Source organism: Taurulus bubalis, assembly GCF_910589615.1.
Source record: "Taurulus bubalis genome assembly, chromosome: 10".
Lineage (NCBI taxonomy): Eukaryota > Metazoa > Chordata > Actinopteri > Perciformes > Cottidae > Taurulus > Taurulus bubalis.
The window spans coordinates 5558392-5579636 of NC_136598.1; the positions used below are offsets into that span (position 1 = coordinate 5558392).

At 41.0% G+C, this 21245-nt stretch overlaps 1 protein-coding gene across 1 annotated transcript; it reads right to left on the reverse strand.

Moving 5' to 3' along the window:
* Window positions 1-14440: 14440 nt before the first annotated feature.
* Window positions 14441-21008, reverse strand: LOC306742206 (extracellular calcium-sensing receptor-like; the record flags this gene model as incomplete). The annotated part of the gene is made up of 8 exons (XM_079224546.1): window positions 20860-21008; window positions 20272-20566; window positions 19887-20176; window positions 19110-19405; window positions 17796-18001; window positions 17437-17658; window positions 16845-16968; window positions 14441-15345 (listed from the first exon to the last, which is right to left on the reverse strand). The coding sequence occupies exons 1-8, from the start codon at window positions 20964-20966 to the stop codon at window positions 14441-14443; spliced, it is 2445 nt and encodes an 814-aa protein (XP_079080672.1). The 5' UTR covers window positions 20967-21008.
* Between the last annotated feature and the right edge of the window lie 237 nt (window positions 21009-21245).

The window sequence follows — 21245 nt, forward strand, 5'->3', positions numbered from 1 at the left end:
TGTGCCTTCTTCCAGATTGTCCCCGGCGGAGAGGAATTATGACGTTGGCAACCGCGAACTGTTGGCGGTCAAGTTAGCCTTGGAGGAGTGGAGGCACTGGCTGGAGGGATGCGAGATACCTCAATTCCCGCCAGGCCCGCTGGGCTTTGTTCTTCACACGCTTCAACTTCACCATCACCTTTCGGCCGGGGCACAAGAACACCAAGCCGGACGCACTCCTTCCGTCAGTTTGCTCCGGAGGAGGGAGGTTCTACTCCCGACACCATCCTGCCCGCCTCGTGCGTGCTGGGTGCAGTCACCTGGGAGATTGAGAGGCTGGTACGTGAGGCCCAGCACACCCAGCCTGACCCCGGAGGAGGCCCCCCGAACCGCCTGTTTGTTCCTGAGGCCACCCGTTCCCGAGTCCTGCGGTGGGCCCACGAGTCCCGTCTCTCGGGCCACCCGGGCATCCGCCAAACTATAAGCAGGCTCCACCGCATCTTTTGGTGGTCGTCTCTCGAGGAGGATACGCGTTCGTATGTGCTGGCCTGCACTATGTGTGCCCGCAACAAGGCTTCGCATCGACCTTCCGTGGGGTTACTAAGACCACTTCCTGTGCCCCAACGCCCGTGGTCCCATATCGGTGTGGATTTCGTTACTGGTTTCCCTCCATCTGACACCAACACCGCCATTCTGACGGTGGTGGACCGGTTTTCAAAGGCTGCTCACTTCATTCCCCTGCCCAAGCTTCCATCGGCCCGTGAAACCGCCGATCTGCTAGTTCTACATGTGGTGAGACTTCATGGCATCCCGGCGGACATAGTTTCGGACCGCGGCCCTCAGTTTTCGTCCCAGTTGTGGAAGGCCTTCTGTCACACCCTCGGCGCCACGGCCAGTCTCTCCTCAGGATTCCACCCACAGACTAATGGCCAGACTGAGAGGATGAACCAGGAGCTCGAGGCCATCCTCAGGTGTGTGACCGCCACCAATCCCTCTTCATGGAGCCGTCACCTCCCGTGGGTCGAGTACGCCCACAATTCCCACACATCTACTGCCATCAGGCTATCCCCATTTGAGGCCTCTTTGGGTTTTCAGCCTTCCCTTGTTTCCCAGCCAGGAGGTTGAGGTTGCCGTACCTTCGGTCCAAAGCAATGCCCATCGTTGTAGGCGCGTGTGGAGAGAGACTCGGGCCGCTCTACTTCGCACAGCAGAACAGAACAGGAGATCGGCGAATCGACGGCGTGTTCCAGCCCCAAACTACCATGTTGGTCAATCGGTGTGGCTTTCGGCCAAGGACATCTCCCTCCGCACCGAGTGTAGGAAGCTCTCCCCCAGATATGTCGGTCCTTATCCCATCATCTCCATCGTCAACCCTGTGTCGGTCAAACTTCAGCTGCCTCATTCCATGAGAATTCACCCAGTATTTCATGTCTCTCTCCTCAAGCCCGTTGTCTCCAGTCCCTTAAATCCTCCGTCTGTACCCCCTCCACCCCCCCTAACCCCCCACCCCCCCGTCTCATTGAGGGGGGCCCCGTCTACACGGTCAATCGCCTCCTTGATGTCCGCCGGCGGGGTAGGGTATATCAGTACCTGGTAGACTGGGAGGGGTATGGACCAGAGGAACGGTGCTGGGTGCCCCGTTCTCGGATTCTTGATCTGGGGCTCATTAGAGACTACCATCGACAGAACCCTGGTAGACCCGGTGGTTCGCCAAGAGGCTCCCGTTAAGGGGGGGGATTCCCTGTCTGCTCTTAAGTCTCCACCCCGGTTTCCGCCCACTGCCGTGCCCCCCTCCTTCATCCCAGCTGTTGTGCGTTGCCTTGATCACCGGCAGGTGATTTAGGGACTACAGCGTTACCTGGCTCATTTGTCGGGTTGTTCCAGTACCAGTCTGGTTTTCTGCTTCGAGAGAGAGTAGATCTCAAGAGCGGTTGAGTTACCCTCCCGACTCTGGAGCGGAATCAGTCTGCGTGCTTCGAGAGCGTTGATCACAATAGCGGTTGAGTTGCCCTCCCGACTCTGGAGCAGGAGAGGAGGATCTCCTGAGTTCACTGAACATTACCGGTTATATTAGTTTGTGTCTATTCGTTGTGCTTTGTTTTGTCGTAATAAAGTCCGCCCTTAGAACTTGAACTGCTGCGTCTGTGCATTTGGCTCCTCAACACCACACACCGCATAACAGCGATATTAGTTATATTAGTTTTATAGGGAGAGAGTTCTTTCAGATCGCCAGGATCCATCCTTTACATTATCATGACTTCCTGTACGCGGCGATATAGATTTTGCCGGCAAGGAATCATTTATTTACGAGAACTTCTCGAGCCGCGGACGTTGATCACTACAGGCGCAGCTGATCGCTCACAGACATAGACTATCACCCGCTGCATGCCGCGCTGTTCTTAAGTTTATTTAGCTCTTAATAAACTTATGGATGTGTTGAAAGCACTCATAATTATATGACAGTGTTATTAGTACACCATACATATCATTATTGTAGAACATGATTAAGGTGATCGTGATAAGAATACAGAGAATCACACACAATTTATTTTCACTGCTTCAATTGATTGAATTTCTGATTATGAATAATACATACGTACTGTTCCGCCCATACACATATTCAAACTCCTAGTTATATGGTAATCTACACATACATGTACATACACATATATAGTACACGATTCATATGCGCATACAGTACATATATCCTCATAAGTATATATTAATTCGTAAATATAATCTGATTGATTTGGGTGATGAAGCACTTAAAATTTGCTGATACATTTTCCCAACACTGACGCATTTAACTTGTCTGATATATTTGCGAGCCCTAGGCTCCTCCGTGACACTTGGCACACATTAACATTACGCACGACTGGAAAAAGCGGCCCCGTTTCGGGGCTTCCTAACGGCCGTGTAAGAACCCTTTAAAAATAAGCGGGTTTCGCGGAGGGCCAGTTCGACCCTTCGACTTCGGGACGGGCAAACGCCGAGCAAATCGGACCGACGGAGAGCGCGTGGCGATTTTTCAAAGTGCGGTCGGAAAATTGCAATCTCGCTCCCCGCCACCAGGGGGCGAGGGCTAAAAGTCAATTGGGAACAAAACTGACACTCGGGCCGTGACAGTTGGCAACAAAAATGACACTCGGGGTAGCCTGCCCTTAATTGTCAGTTTTGTTCCCAATTGCCACGTGACAAATGGGAACAAAAATGACAAATGGGACTGACAAATGGGCACAAAAGTGACAATCGATGGCAATGGCCGGCGGGTCGCGCGCAAACATTTTAAAGTGCCGCATCTCCTCCACCGTTCCTCGTACAGCGTCGAGACGTAGATATCTCGGACCAGCGTTAAATTGTAAAAAAAATATGAAAAAAATGCAATAGACAATTAGAATAAAATTCGGCCCACATTAATTTAGTCTAATTGTCATTTTGTAAGGAATCGATGCTCCTTATAATTCAAAAAATGACAATTCGACTACATTAACATGGGCAAAATAGTTAGTCTAATTGTCACAGTCAGTGACAATTAGACTAAGTATTCGGCCCATGTTAATGTTGTCTAATTGTCATTTTGTAAGGAATCGATGCTCCTTGTAATTCAAAAAATGACAATTCGACTACATTAACATGGGCAAAATAGTTAGTCTAATTGTCAGTCAGTGACAATTAGACTAAGTATTCGGCCCATGTTAATGTAGTCTAATTGTCATTTTGTAAGGAATCGATGCACTTTGTAATTCAAAAAATGACAATTCGACTACATTAACATGGGCAAAATACTTAGTCTAATTGTCAGTGGCAATTGACAATTAGACTAAGTATTCGGCCCATGTTAATGTAGTCGAATTGTCATTTTGTAAGGAATCAGTAATCTCTATAATTCGTGAAAAAAAAAATTCAACAGTATTCAGTATTACAATTCAAAAAATGACAATTCAACAGTCTTTTAAGTAAAATTAATTACTTTAAAACCACTTAGAGATGTGGATTCTTTTCCTAAATTAAGAGGGGCTTCTCAACATAGATAGCATCCAATCTGGGACCGATAGCTGTAGTTGACATCTGGAAAAGTTACACAATGAGACATAGATATCTCGAATCAGCGTTAAATGGCGACCATTTTGGACCCAATACCTCAGGAACTATCTAAAACACATACACTTGGATTTTGCCACGTGTGGCCAAATTTTCACGGAGTCGATGCTCCTGATGATTAAAAAAATGAGAATTCGACTACATTAACATGGGCAAAATAGTTAGTCTAATTGTCAGTGGCAATTGACAATTAGACTAAGTATTCGGCCCATGTTAATGTTGTCGAATTGTCATTTCGTAAGGAATCGATGATCCTTATAATTCAAAAAATGACAATTCGACTACATTAACATGGGCAAAATAGTTAGTCTAATTGTCAGTGGCAATTGACAATTAGACTAAGTATTCGGCCCATGTTAATGTTGTCGAATTGTCCTTTTGTAAGGAATCGATGATCCTTATAATTCAAAAAATGACAATTCAACAGTCTTTTAAGTAAAATTAATTACTTTAAAACCACTTAGAGATGTGGATTCTTTTCCTAAATTAAGAGGGGCTTCTCAACATAGATAGCATCCAATCTGGGACCGATAGCTGTAGTTGACATCTGGAAAAGTTACACAATGAGACATAGATATCTCGAATCAGCGTTAAATGGCGACCATTTTGGACCCAATACCTCAGGAACTATCTAAAACACATACACTTGGACTTTGCCACGTGTGGCCGAATTTTCACGGAATCGATGCTCCTTATGATTCAAAAAATGACAATTCGACTACATTAACATGGGCAAAATAGTTAGTCTAATTGTCAGTGGCAATTGACAATTAGACTAAGTATTTGGCCCATGTTAATGTTGTCGAATTGTCATTTTGTAAGGAATCGATGATCCTTATAATTCAAAAAATGACAATTCGACTACATTAACATGGGCAAAATAGTTAGTCTAATTGTCAGTGGCAATTGACAATTAGACTAAGTATTCGGCCCATGTTAATGTTGTCTGATTGTCATTTTGTAAGGAATCGATGATCCTTATAATTAAAAAAATGATTATTCGACTACATTAACATGGGCCGAATACTTAGTCTAATTGTCAGTGGCCATTGACAATTAGACTAAGTATTCGGCCCATGTTAATGTTGTCTGATTGTCATTTTGTAAGGAATCGATGATCCTTATAATTCAAAAAATGACAATTCGACTACATTAACATGGGCCGAATACTTAGGCTAATTGTCAGTGGCCATTGACAATTAGACTAAGTATTCGGCCCATGTTAATGTTGTCTAATTGTCATTTTGTAAGGAATCGATGATCCTTATAATTAAAACAATGACAATTCAACAGTCTTTTAATTCAAATTAATTACTTTAAAACCACTTAGAGATGTGGATTCTTTTCCTAAATTAAGAGGGGCTTCTCAACATACATACCCTCAAATCTGGGGCCAAAAGCTGCAAGTTAAAGGGTCGAAAGTCCAATGTGTAAAAAGTGACGAAAATAACCATATATTTGTGCTTTTTTTGGTTATCTAAGACCCTCAGAGCCCTGCTGATCTAAGTCCCAGGCCCCTGGTTATCTAAGAACCTCAGAGCCCTGGTGATCTAAGTCCCAAGCCCCTGTTTTTTTCTAAGTGCCCAGCGCCCTGGTAATCTAAGTCACAGGCCCCTGGTTATCTAAGACCCTCAGAGCCCTGGTGATCAAAGACCCTCAGAGCCCTGGTGATCTAAGTCCCAGAGCCCTGGTTATCTAAGACCCTCAGAGCCCTGGTGATCTAAGTCCCTCAGAGCCCTGGTTATCTAAGACCCAGACCAGGTCTGCTAAGTCTGGTCCTACAGGGGCTCCTGATGACTCAGCTGTACCCAGACAAGGAGCACTAAGTCTGGGTACAGGCCTGGACCTGCACGGGGGTCCTTATCACTTTGGTGGGACCCGGACCAGGTCTGCCAAGTACCTCATAAAGGTCTTGGTCCTACAGGGGCTCCTGATGACTCAGCTGTACCCAGACAAAGAGCACTAAGTCTGGGTACAGGTCTGAGACCTGCACGGGGGTCCTTATCACTTTGGTGGGACCCGGACCAGGTCTGCTAAGTCCGTTATAAAGGTCTTGGACCTACAGGGGCTCCTGATGACTCAGCTGCACCCAGCCAAGGAGGACTTAGTCTGGGTACAGGTCTGGACCTGCACAGGGGTCCTTATCACTTTGGTGGGACCCCGGACCAGGTCTACCAAGTACCTCATAAAGGTCTTGGTCCTACAGGGGCTCCTGATGACTCAGCTGCACCCAGCCAAGGAGGACTTGGTCTGGGTACAGGTCTGGACCTGCACAGGGTCCTTATCACTTTGGTGGGACCCCGGACCAGGTCTGCCAAGTACCTCATAAAGGTCTTGGTCCTACAGGGGCTCCTGATGACTCAGCTGTACCCAGACAAAGAGCACTAAGTCTGGGTACAGGTCTGAGACCTGCACGGGGGTCCTTATCACTTTGGTGGGACCCGGACCAGGTCTGCTAAGTCCGTTATAAAGGTCTTGGACCTACATGGGCTGCTGATGACTCAGCTGCACCCAGCCAAGGGGGACTTGGTCTGGGTACAGGTCTGGACCTGCACAGGGGTCCTTATCACTTTGGTGGGACCCCGGACCAGGTCTGCCAAGTACCTCATAAAGGTCTTGGTCCTACAGGGGCTCCTGATGACTCACCTGCACCCAGCCAAGGAGGACTTGGTCTGGGTACAGGTCTGGCCCTGCAAAGGGGTCCTTATCACTTTGGTGGGACCCCGGACCAGGTCTGCCAAGTACCTCATAAAGGTCTTGGTCCTACAGGGGCTCCTGATGACTCAGCTGCACCCAGACAAGGAGCACTAAGTCTGGGTACAGGTCTGGACCTGCACGGGGGTCCTTATCACTTTGGTGGGACCAGGACCAGTTGACATCTGGAAAAGATACACAATGACACATAGATATCTCAAATCAGCGAATGGCGAACATTTTGGACCCAATACCTCAGGAACAATTTAAAAAACACACACTTGGACTTTGCCACGTGTGGCCGAATTTTAAAATCGATGATCCTTATAATTCAAAAAATGACAATTCGACTACATTAACATGGGCCGAATACTTAGTCTAATTGTCAGTGGCAATTGACAATTAGACTAAGTATTCGGCCCATGTTAATGTATTCGAATTGTCATTTTGTAAGGAATCAATGATCCTTATCAATCAAAAAATTACAATTCGACTACATTAACATGGGCTCAATAGTTAGTCTAATTGTCACAGTCAGTGATCCTTATAAATCAAAAAATGACAATTCGACTACATTAACATGGGCAAAATAGTTAGTCTAATTGTCACAGTCAGTGATCCTTATGAATCAAAAAATGACAATTCGACTACATTAACATGGGCAAAATAGTTAGTCTAATTGTCACAGTTAGTGATCCTTATAAATCAAAAAATGACAATTCGACTACATTAACATGGGCAAAATAGTTAGTCTAATTGTCACAGTCAGTGATCCTTATGAATCAAAAAATGACAATTCGACTACATTAACATGGGCAAAATAGTTAGTCTAATTGTCACAGTCAGTGATCCTTATAAATCAAAAAATGACAATTCGACTACATTAACATGGGCAAAATAGTTAGTCTAATTGTCACAGTCAGTGATCCTTATAAATCAAAAAATGACAATTTGACTACATTAACATGGGCAAAATAGTTAGTCTAATTGTCAGTCAGTGACAATTAGACTAAGTATTCGGCCCATGTTAATGTAGTCGAATTGTCATTTTGTAAGGAATCAGTAATCTTCATAATTCGTAAAAAAGACAATTCAACAGTCTTTTAATTCAAATTAATTACTTTAAAACCACTTAGAGATGTGGATTCTTTTCCTAAATTAAGAGGGGCTTCTCAATATACATTCCCTCAAATTTGGGGCCAAAAGCTGCAAGGTCTCCAAAACAGTCACAACGTGTGACCTTTGACCCCAATTCCTTCTGTTTTTTGACAAGTGTGAAAATTGCAATAATTTCCTAAATATTAATTTTTAAACTCCCATTTTTCTCACAGATACTCAGGACAGTGCCTACAATGAGGTCATTGGGTTAATATTGTTCAGATTGAAGGTCATTTTTTTCAGCATGTCAGAGCTTAGCTTTCTTTTTAAAGGTGTGTCCACTATCAAATGGGCTCCAACCATGTACTTTATACCACTCTAGCCCTTAGCCACGCTGCGTGGGAGTGGGTTAAAAAAACCCAAAACACCCAAATTCACACTTTCAAAGGTGAAAAACTCCCTTAGAAAAAGGTCCAAACTGCTTGAAACTTGGTGGGAACATTGGTCCGGAAGCCTTAAATGACATACTAAAAGCACAAGTCTGCAGACCCTCTAGAAAGCTAACTTCCGGTAGCAGCATGCTAGCTAGCTAAAACCAGTAGAGCATGTGACAATTAGACTAACTATTTTTCCCATGTTAATGTCGTCAATTTGTCATTTTTGAATTATAAAGATACTTGAGTCCTTACTCAAATTTATTCCAATTGTCAGTTGAGAAATCTTGAGACCAGTCTTTTAATTCAGAAAAAATACTTTACATGAACTTAGAGATGTGCATTCTTTTCCTAAATTAAGAGGGGCTTCTCAACATGCATCCCCTGAAATTTGGGGCGAAACGCTACAAGGCAAGACCCCCTAATACAGGCCCAAAGTGTGAAATTTGACCCCAATTCCCTTATATTTTGTTAGTGTAAAAATTGCAATAATTCCCTAAATATTAGTATTTAAACTCCCATTTTTCTCACAGACACTCAGGACAGTGCCTACAATGAGGCCATGAGGTGAAATCTCCTCTAAAACATTCACAAGAAGGAATTGGCCGGGTGCCAAACTCCCAAAATTATGCCAATTGTCAATGGCAAAATCTTGAAAAAGTCTTTTAATTCAAATTAATTACTTTAAAACCACTTAGAGATGTGCATTCTTTTCCTATTCAAAGAGGGGCTTCTCAACATACATAATCTCAAATCTGGGGCCAAAAGCTGCAAGTTAAGGGCCCGAACCCGACCCTAACGACGTTGCCCTTTGATCTTTTTTGACAAGTGCAAAAATGGCCATAATCCTCTAAATATTAATATCTAAGCTCCCATTTTTCTCACAGACACTCAGGACAGGGCCTACAATGAGATCATGGGGTGAAATCCCCTTAAAAACAAGCAAAAGACTTAATTGGCAGCACAAAATCCACGATTTGGAGAGGGTCTTGGACTTAACGAGACCACCTGAAGAGTCTGGGCCGATCGGGGCTTTTTTTGTTCTGAACGTGCTAGAGCTTAGCTTTCTTTTTGAGGTTGTAGCCACTCACAAATGGAGTCCAACCATGCCGGATGTGGCTCCGTAACCCTTAGCAACGCTGCGTGGGAGTGGCTTAAAGAACCCCGAAAAACACCAATTTCACTCCTTCAAAGGTTCATATCTCCTCAGAGAAAGATTGAAAGTGCTTGAAACTGGATGGGTCCATTGTCCTGGAAGCCCTGAATAGGATTCTAAATGCACAACTCTCTAGACCCTCTAGAAAGCTAACTTCCGGTTGCAGCATGTTAGCTACTTAAAACCAACTGGCCCTAGTAGAGCGTCCTCTGTTGTCCACCGTACTCTAGTTTTTTGCAAAAAAGTGATTTTTGTGACCCTCTAGAAAGCTAACTTCCGGTAGCAGCATGCTAGCTAGCTAAACCCATTAGCGCATGTGACAATTAGACTAACTATTTTGCCCATGTTAATGTAGTCGAATTGTCATTTTTGAATTACAAGGATTCTCGATTCCTTACTCAAAATGTGCTCAATCGTCAGAAATGGTCACATACGGCAGTCAATTTTAAGAATGGTCATAATACATCACAGATTAGTTCTAAAGACTCCAGATTTTGCACAGACACTCTGCAAGGGGCCTACAATGAGGTTGTGGGGTTGATATTGCTCAGTTTGAAGGTCATTTTTTTCTAAACATGTCAGAGCTTAGCTTTCTTTTTCACGTTGTAGCCACTCCCAAATGGGGCCCAACCATGTCATTTATACCACGCTAGCTCTTAGCATCGCTGCGTAGGAGTGGTTTAAAAACCCCAAAAACGCCCAAATTCATACATTCAAAGGTCAAAAGCTCCCTTAGAAAAAGTTCCAAAGTGCTTGAAACTTTGTGGAACCATTGTCCTGGATGCCTTAAATGACATACTAAAAGCACAAGTCTGTAGACCCTCTAGAAAGCTAACTTCCGATAGCAGCATGCTAGCTAGCTAAAACCAACTGATCCTTGAAGAGAGTCCTCTGTTGTCCACCGTAGCTGATTTAAAATATTAGTTTGGAATAATAACAAATTTCCAACCTTTTCAAGCTTTTCAAGGTCATTCAAGGTCATTCAAGGACTTTCAAGGACTTTCAGATGATTTGAGGAATCTTTGTTCCAATTGCCACAAATGGCCCTAAACGTCACAATGCACTCCCACATTTGCATGAAACAAAATAATTTAGTCACATTGTCAGTATCGTTCCAATCCGTCACAGGATCAATTATTTGTAAATTGTCGCCCCCCGCAGGATTTCGTAGTTCAACACACCTTCACGCCCCATTTCTCATTCGTGTGTCCATCTGCCAGTTTTGTTCCGAATCGACGCCATGTTTAATTTGTTCCATTTGTCACATTTTCCCAATTGTCAGAAATCGAAGACAGCGTGTCACATTTCTGACAATTAGAACACGGCCCAATGCAAAACGGCTGACAATTAGCACAAATTTTGGGGAGTTCCCTTACGACACTTATGTCTCGCAGCGGGGGCGCTGTTAAAGTTGCATTCACGGCAACAACGTTGCAAAAACTTTGGAATATTCGCAATGCGTTTGCTGTGAATGACTACGGTATTGACTTCCTCATATGCCTTCATGATCATCTCCTGCTTCTCAGCAAATAAATAAAAAAGAGGTTCCTCTGAGTTTATTTGCTATTTTACTGTTAGAACATCGTGGTGTCAGTGCTCGATTATTATCCCTTCTGAAGAGGAGCGGGCGGGCGCATTTATCCAGATGACTGACGTCTGGCTAGAATTAACGAGACCGTTTCAGCGCGGATCAGCCGTGAAGAAACCCAGATAGCCTGATGTCAATCATCTCGCTAATTTAAGATGGAATTTAGGACATTTGCTTGACTTTGTTTAGCCAGGTACGAGAAACAGGGCCCTGTCTGCTTGATATGTGGCGAGAAATTAGCAAACAACAAAACATTTAATGTTGAAAGACTCTTCCAGAACAAGCATCTGCTGAAAGGTGTCAAGCTAAAGGAGAGCGATTCCTCAACTGCTGCAGCAAACTGAGCAAAGTAAATATACTTTTAGGAAGCTGATCAAGTCTCCAGACTCAACTACTGCTGCTGGTTCTGTGGCAGCTCATGAGACACTGAGGCGTCCGCTAGTAAAGACGGATCCTCCTCCTCCTCTGTTTGCGGAGCTCACGAAGCAAAAGATATGCGTTCAAAATGTAAAACTCACGTGAAGACAGGGATCGAACATGCTACCTTGTGATTACAGGGGGAACACTCTACCACATGAGCCACATTTATAGACAGTATTCAAAGTTTAATTAATCTCAATGTAGCCGACACATGACTATTTTTTTTCTCCTCTTCATAAGAGTTTGATAGTTATAAACAGGTAAAATAGCAATACAATGTCAACAATTGTCTTTATTCTTGTTCTATAATTTCAAAAATACAACAAACTATAGTTTTTTGTATATATATTATGACTATATATAAAACTTCAGAAGCTGTGATATGAAATAGCTTTTGCGGCTCCAGACACATTTTTGTGTATGGAAAAAAGGGCAAAATGGCTCTTTGGATAGGAAAGGTTGCTGACCCCTGGTCTAACAAATGTACACGACTAATGAGTTGTTTGTTTGGTTAACCTTCTGGGGTCTTGCGTCACGCCGGCGTGCTGTACAGTGTTTACTTTTTGTAACTATTCATATCTTTGCAAAAAAACGGTGCAGAGAAAAGAATCCGCTACTGTTAGAACCGCCAAACTCTGCGGTTTCCAGCCCCCTCCTCTGTGTGCTTCTGTGTCCCTGTAACAGGAGCTGACACTCCTTTCATTTGTCGATTCAGGTGTCCGTCAACATTTTTTGTGAAACTACCAATGAACACTCAGGAAATCCCTAAGGACCTACCCACCCACCTACGCTACAACGGACCTACAATAACCTACACACCTAGGTTTATATTAGTGCTGTCATATTAGCGCGTTATTAACGGCGTTAACGCAAACCAAAATTAAAATGCGTTAACGCCGTTAATAAAATTGACAGCATTAACACATTTTAATTTAAAAAAAAAAATTTTCTTCTCCCGAGCACCAAGCCGGATGTAGCTCAACCGGAAGCAAAACAATAGGCACGCCGTTTGGGTTTGGAAGCTAGGCTAACGTTACGGTTTGAAAAAAATGAATGATAAGACGCTAATGAATGGAAAGTTTACTTTCAAAAAGTTGTCAGATGGTTCCCTTGACAAGACCAAAGTGGTATGTGCCATTTGTCATTGTGAACTGAGCTATCATCGTAGTCTATCCAGTCTGAAATACCACTTGATGGCCAAGCACACAGCTGATGCTAACTCTGCGCCCCCTCGTCATTGCCAGACAAGAATGGATGACTTCGGACAGAAACGCATGGACACCACAACGAAGAACAAACTTATTGCAGCCATAGCTAAATGAGTGGCTACTGCGTGTAGGCCTGTTAACGTTGTGGAGGACGAGGGTCAGCTACTGTTTGAGTAGCTGGCTGAAAACAAAGAAGTAGGAGGTTTACCTTTTATTGGTAACCTAACTGTTACGGTTCATTGTTCCGAAATAAGAGGCCTGACTGCTATGTTCACAGCTCTCTCTCTCTCTCTCTCTCTCTCTCTCTCTCTCTCTCTCTCTCTCTCTCTCTCTCTCTCTCTCTCTTAAGCCCTTGTTTACCTGAAATGTGCACTTCATAATTTTATTTTGTAAGCCCTTGTTTACCTGAAATGTGCACTTTATAATTGTATTTTGTAAACCCTTGTTTACCTGAAATGTGCACTTTATAATTTCATTTTGTACCGTCCTGTTTAGCAGTTGTTTTTCAACAAAATAAAACATTTGCATAAAGCAAGCCAATCCACTTTTTCATGTTGATAAGAGCATTAAAAAAAAATTGCGATTTATTGCGATTAATCGCGAGTTAACTATGACATAATGCGATTAATCGCAATTAAATATTTTAATCGTTTGACAGCACTAGTTTATATATAAATGCTGTAGTTTACAGTCAGACACAAGCGAGAGATCATGGCGAGAACACAGTTCACAACAGAGGAAGCCACTGCAGTATGACGTTTTTTCTCAGTCCCATTTCTATAATCTTGGTAAAAGGTGTGACGGATCACATTTCTACTCGAAAGACGATAATACAAAATTTGGTTTGAGACATTTATTTACATGTTTCGACCATTTTATTTATATATTTCACTGATTTTGTGAACCCAAGACCTTTGGTAAATCAATTTCAAGCATCAAAATGTTTTGTCCACATGAGTAAAGTTATGTTTTCACAAGAGATATGAAGAATTTAAAAAAATCGAACTTCAATTTTTCCGCTTTAGGGCCATATTTTCACTTTACACTTGAGCCTTATGACAATTGTGCCTCATTATATAGAGCTGAGATTGTTCTGCAATTTTAGATGTAAAACATGGGTATATATCTCATACAAGTTTCTTTAAAAGGTGAATTTAAGAAATTATGTAAAATCGAGACCTTGAAGGGTTGAATTGCATATTAAATAATGCCAAGACAGAACTATGAATAAAGAACCACTGAGTTTATAAAATATAAATAAATGTATATTGTCAGTTTTTACTTAAAGTATTCACTTTCTTTTATATTTTCAGGCCGTGATGACAGAACATTTTTGAAATGAGACAAAAATGGTTTTAAAAGTACTTTCACAAAATGACATTAAAGAACATCGAGTGAACATACATGCAGTTCTGACATTGAACACAGATTGGAGCACTAACTCGTGAAGTGCACATAGATAAACTACAGGTGATGAGAATCAGGCGTGTAAAACAGTTCTTTGATTATGTTACATGTTGGAGTGAGAGCATGGCGGTTTACTTAGATTCTAAATATGATGAATTGAAACAGAGATTTAATATGGACAATGCTGCTATTTATGCCAGTGAGCATATATGTCAAACTACCAACTGAATGATGGTTTAGTTTTAGCCAAGAGCACACATGTGAAACAAGTTCTCTCTCTTTGCTCTCAGTGGCTTAGGTGTTTTTATAAAAAATCCCTTCAATTGCCTCTTTAGTTTTCTCCAAACTTCATGTTTTAGGATTGACTTTTGTTCATTACATTTTTCTTGGTGTTTTTCTCTGGCTTAAACAATATGATGAAACACTTTGGAGCGAATATACACAATATGAGTCCAAAACTGGAGGCAAGAATGGCAAATATCTCCACAGCCACAGTCAATTTCCCAGGAGAACTGACATATGCTGGGATGAAGGTGACCCAGACTGCACAGAATATCAGCATGCTGAAGGTGATAAGCTTGGCTTCATTAAAATTATCAGGTAGTTTCCGGGCGAGGACCGCCAACACAAAGCAAAAGACAGCCAGCAGGCCGATGTACCCGAGCACAGCCCAGAAACCAATAGCTGAGCCTAATGCACACTCCAGGATGATTCTCTCCTTGTATGTGGTGAGGTTTTTCATTGGAAAAGGAGGACTAAGAACCAACCAAAGAGTACATATTATAACTTGAATGAAAGTGAAAGACACTACAGTCATCCTTTGCTGTGGAGGACCAAACCATTTCATAACATTAAGACCTGGGAGAGTGGCTTTGAATGCCATTAACACAACTATTGTTTTTCCAAGAACACAAGAGATACAGAGGACAAAGGTGATCCCAAACGCTGTGTGGCGCAGCATGCAGGACCACTCAGAGGGTTCTCCAATGAAAGTCAATGAGCATAAGAAACAGAGAGTCAGAGAGAAGAGCAGCAGAAAGCTCAGCTCAGAGTTGTTGGCTCTGACGATCGGGGATGTCCTGTGACGGTGGAACACAGCCGCTGTTATGATGGCAAGACAGGCACCACCAACTGAGAATGCAGCCAGGATAATTCCTAGGGCCTCATTGAAGGAAAGAAACTCTACAGGCTTGGGGAGACAAGTGTGTCTCTTTGCATTAGGCCAAAATTCCTTGGGGCAAGGGAAACAATCAGGGGAATCTGAAAAAATAAAAACAAAGAGTGCTTTTAGTAGTCATAGTGTATATTTGATGTTTTATATAATAAAAACAATAATAATAATGGTAATACATCTTAGTTATAGAGCCTTTTCATAGTACTCAGAGAGATTTTACAAAAAAATTTTTTTTTCCACAAATTCAAATGATATTATAAAACAACACATTAAAATACACAACATTAATCACATTAAATGCAGTTCTGAAAAAGGTTTGGTTAGCACTTTATAATAACTACACACTATTTAGAATTAGTAAAGCATGACACTTAATTCATCATTCATAAAGCATTGTTCTAACACTCATTAGTAACTGCGATTCATAAACACAGCTATAAATGTTTTTAACCCCCATCACCATGATATAGATGTTCATTATCACTTTGTGTTGTGTCTATTTCCCTTTTCTGTTGAGAAGATAACTGAGAGTTATGTTAGCTTTGAGGCACTGCTGGCCTTTCAATGTCATTTATAAATGCGTTGTAAAGTACAGATAGTCCTCACTTTAGATGAGGTCACAGAACATACTTAACTAATACTTAACTAACGACTAGTACCTACCTGAGTTAATCATGAATTGCAATATTAAAACACGTTTATAAAGCACATGTTAACATAGTCCCTAACCATTAGTGCATATTTAAATAATTATAAGTATGAATAAATGAATAAATAAATTACATTTAAATATTTGATTTGTAATTTACTAACACTTCATAAATGATCTTATTAATCATCTATAAATCCTTAATACTTCATTTACAAATGGTGAATCCATCATTTATAAAGTATGAAAACCTAATCATGAAATATATAATAGTCAAGCTTATTATTCAAGAATAAAACATGTATAACTTTGTTTTTGAATTGCATGCTAATGAGTTACTAATGTCTTCATGTTGGAACAATGCTTTATAAATGATGAATTAAGTGTTTACTCATGCTTTATAATGCTAAATAGTGTGTAGTTATTATAAAGTGCTAACAAGGTTTGATTTCATATTTGAAAATGGACATTTAGTGCAGTTTTTGGCATTTTTTGCCAATTGATCAGCTATGGAAAATACTCTTTTGCCTCTTGTCTAGCGTTTGGTGCTGAGTGGTGGTGACAGGAGGTATGCATTAGAAAACCAAAGCTGCAGAAAGAAGTGTGGTGATGAAGCAGTTCAGTGAGGAAAGAGAGGACTTAGTTGGTTATGGAGGGCTTTTTGAGTGAGGATAAGGACTTTGAATTGGCTCTGTTGTGGGACAGGGAGCCAGTGAAGGTTTTATGGGACAAGGGTGATGTGATCACAGCAGCGGTGGGTGAGCAGATAAGCCGCAGGAAGATAATAGGTAGCACGTACATGCAGACTCGCAGGATATCTGTATATGCTCGGTTAAAGTGTATAAACATTTAAACGGCAGAATGCTATAGGATCAGGAACGGAGCACCTCTGAAATGTGCCAGTTTCTGTATAATCTGCAGTTGGAAAAACTATACCTGTAGCATTGCTAATCTCTCCCTCAGGACATGGTATACAATCAAAACAGCAGGTTGGTTTTCCTTTCTGCAGCACTTTACGAGATCCTGGAGGACAGCTGTCAGTGCACACTGACACAGGCACCTGACACATAGACAAACAAAGTCAAACATATTCAGATGTGCTTCAAAGCTCTGAGGATTCAAGAATAGGTTCAGATTATATTCAAGTCTGTCTAAAAACATAACTTGCATGTCACTAAAAGTATGTGTGTTTTGTCAATGCAGATGCTGGTGGAAAACATCCATAGTTGTGCCGTGAATACATTCTAAAGTTCAGCTAAAGCCAACATGAGGCCTCAGCAGTCTGGATTGTACAAAGCAAGCAGTTATCTTCCAAAGTTACAGTCTTTTTGTACAAAGTCCTGTTTTTTGTTACTATTCCTCAGCAAAGGAACATTTTTGTTGAAACCATTAATTGGGAATTCAGACTGAAAATGCTGTTACTTGAGAACAAATCTCTTCACAGCCAGTATGGACTGGAGGAACAGGGACCAAAGACACATGTCACCAAATTTGGAATATGTTATAATATTAATTGTGGGCTCCCTACTTGTGTGCCACCCTCCACCCAGGTGAGGTTCCTGTTGATATGGAGTTCCTGGCCCACCGGCAGTGATGTGTCGTAGTGCCCTACTGCCACCAACTCAATGCTGCCACTCTCACTTTTTTGCCAGTTAACCAGCTCATATGTGGCCACAGGATCTCCATTGGCATCAAATGACACATCATAACCATTTTGAGAAAACTTAACTTTCTTGAACTGAGTGAGAACCTGTGAGGATGAAGAAGTGGAAGACGGAGAAGGGGAGAAATGAAACAATGTATAATAAAATGTATATTTCATTTAGGAATCTGTACAGTATAGCAAAAAAAGGACATTGGTGTTTTGACATATTTGTTTTTACTGACCTGTTTGGACTCTATGCTGGAGAGTACATCACACTGCGTTATAGAATATGTTTCCTGGCACACTGCATTATGAATGGCATGTGCTATTGCATAAACAGCCTTGTACACCATGTTAGTGATCCGGAGCTGAGATGTGTCAGTGTACGGGCTCTGGATCGTCTCTATGTCTTCACTTCCATCACACGCATTCTTGTCTGTGACTGCTGCTAAAAACAAACAAAGACACAGGGAGCTGTTTTTTTTAGCCTTGACAATTATATCATTATTTCTCATGTATAATGTTCTTTTTTAGTTTTATTTAACCTGCAAAATCTTTCTTAGAGGCTCTTGTATATATATATATATATATATATATATATATATATATATATATATATATATATATATATATATATATATATATATATATATATATGTATATATATGTATATATATACATATATTCATATATATATGTATATATACATATATATATATAGGGAGAGAGAGAGAGAGAGAAATATATCTATATATTATTCTAATTCACTTATAAAACATGCTGATTTTCCATTACTTTCTTAGAGCCTCTTGTATATATATATATATATATATATATATATATATATATATATATATATATATATATATATATATATATATATAGGGAGCGAGAGAGAGAGAGAGAGAAATATATAAATATATATATATTATTCTAATTCACTTATAAAACATGCTGATTTTCCATTACACTTTTTTCTCGACGTTTCTTAATCTGTTTTTTGTTGTTTTTATATGGCCCTATTTTTTTAGCTCTTTTTTTTAGCTTTTGTATTCCAGCTCATGTTGTCAGGAAAAAAAAAGTATTTTCCATGAAGTGGATACTGACTTGACCTGTTTAAATGTCTTTCAAACGAATAAATGATCTATTAATCCACGTCAGTATAACAGTAGATTTAGATCAACGTACATATTTACAATATATACTGAAACTGATATATCCTAGTCAGTACATTTTGCTGTACTTCCCCCCCTAAAGTGGCCTAAAGACTCTATACAGTGTGTGCTTGTGTTCAGGGCTTTAGTGTTGACATCTTCTCCAAGACAGCAGAGTGCCTAAACTTGACCTGAAAGATCCTTATTTCAAGTTTGATTATTCACAGAGACCTTATTTACACTTCACGTATTTGCTCAATAACAATAGATTTCCCTTTAAATCACTCATGGATTGGCATGTTAAAGCAGCTGCTTCTACAGTCAGACAGAATAAAAAACACAACACAGACAAGACACAACTGTGAGTGTCAGTTATGTTAAGGATCAGCCAATCTTTCTCACTTTTTCCCAGCCTGCAGTTGAATGCATCCTCCCAGAACTCAGTAAACACTGGAGAGGCAGCCACTTTAGAGGGAGAGAGATCCAGCAGGAAGTCTCTCAGACCTGGGATGACAGATCGCTCAATGCCAAATCCGACTGCTCCAGCACAAAAACTGAACATCAGCAGGTCTGGGTCAGTTACCCAGGCCTCACTGCCTATCCACTGGCGAGGAGGAGAGGGCTTGAGCGACAGCTCTTCCAGCAGAATCCTCAAGTCTCCAGATATTATAAACGCCACAATAACCATAGCTGTCGACCTGGAGAGAAATAATAGTGCATTGTATGAGACCAATATTACCAAAATATATTACAACATATTTTTGTGTATATATATATTTATATATACACACAAATATGTTGTAATATATTTATAATGTAATATATGTACATATATGTGTCTATATGTGTGTGTGTATATATATATATATATATATATATATATATATATATATATATATATATATATATATATATATATATATATATATATACATATAGATATATATGTATATATATATATATATATATATATATATATATAGAGAGAGAGAGAGAGAGAGAGAGAGAGAGAGAGAGAGAGAGAGATAGTTCAAACAGTTTTTGGTCTCACGCAATGTGTCTTCAAGGTGAGAAAATACTCTTCTATCTTATAATTTACAGAACATTGTTGTGGATTTGTGTGCATACGATCAGTATGAGCACAGGGAACAAAAGCACATAATCAGTGAATGTAAAAACCTGCGGATAATGTCGGCTACTCTCTGGATCCTGCTTCGTGGGTGGTACTTATTGAAAGATTCAGAATATTCCACACAGATCCCCTCTTTGTGTGCTGCGTCCAGGAAAGACGCCATGCCATTATTTCCGTAATCAGATTCTGATCGGATAGCACCTATCCAAGTCCAACCAAAGTGTTTTACCAGCTTCGCCAGCGCGTCAGCCTGGAACTGGTCACTCGGGATTGTTCTGAAGAAACTCGGGTACTGCTGCTTATCGGACAGGCATGCACAAGTGGCAAAGTAACTAACCTAAAAGAACACAACAGTGGAATTATTTAACAGTACCGACACAAAATAGCACTGGTCTGTTAAACACATCGTTTGCAGAAATTCAAAATATTTACTTGAGGAATGTTAAAGGGCCCGATGATGCGAGACATGCTGATGGATGGCGTGGACCCAGACTCACCAACAATGGCCATCACCTTACCAGATTGTGAACAATTGTCGCCGGTGTAAAACACCGGGTCCAGGCCACTTGACAGCTGGAATGCCACATGCACCGCTACAGGCACAGAGGCGCACGAGTCGTAGATCTGATAACCGAGTTTGATGCCCGGCAGCAGCTCCGTGCTGTTGTTGATCTCCTCGATGGCGAAGATCATTGCGCGTGAATAGCGCAGTTCACGGGTAACAATGCTGCACACAGACACTTGTGTCACAGATATCAGTACAAAATGCACAATAATCTTAATGCATAGATTAACAATAGTTGGATATTTTAAACTCTAGTTTTAGTTTTCATAATGTTTTAAGTTAACAAATGAAAAAGAACTACACGTCTCTACTATTTTGTGAATATAATACTTACATATATATATATATATATATATATATATATATTTAAATATAATATTGTTTTTCATGACCAAATTCAAAGTATTAAAACTATATAAACATCCTCTTAGACCCCACATCTTCCTCTTACTAACCTCCCTGAGCATCTTAGTGGATCAGGCATGGTGGTGTAGTTATGCTTCAATGCGTGCATGGAGTAATGTATGGAGAAAACACCACCAATAACGTAGTCACCATCCATTGAGAAAGCAGGCAGACGAATGGTACCCTGGAGCTTACATTTCACAGATGAGGCCTCAGTGCTGACCCCAACACCATTTATATCCTCTGAGAGCTCAGCCCTTTGTTTCACATCATCCACAGAACCATTCAAGGCAAGAGCTGAGTTCAGCTCACACAAACCCAGTGACAGGATCAGGCCAATAAAGAGAGCTGAGATCTCCATCCTCAACTGTCCTCAAGTGGGCATACTGTGTTTTTACTGGTCTATATAGATATTCAGACTGAAGCTTCCCTCCTA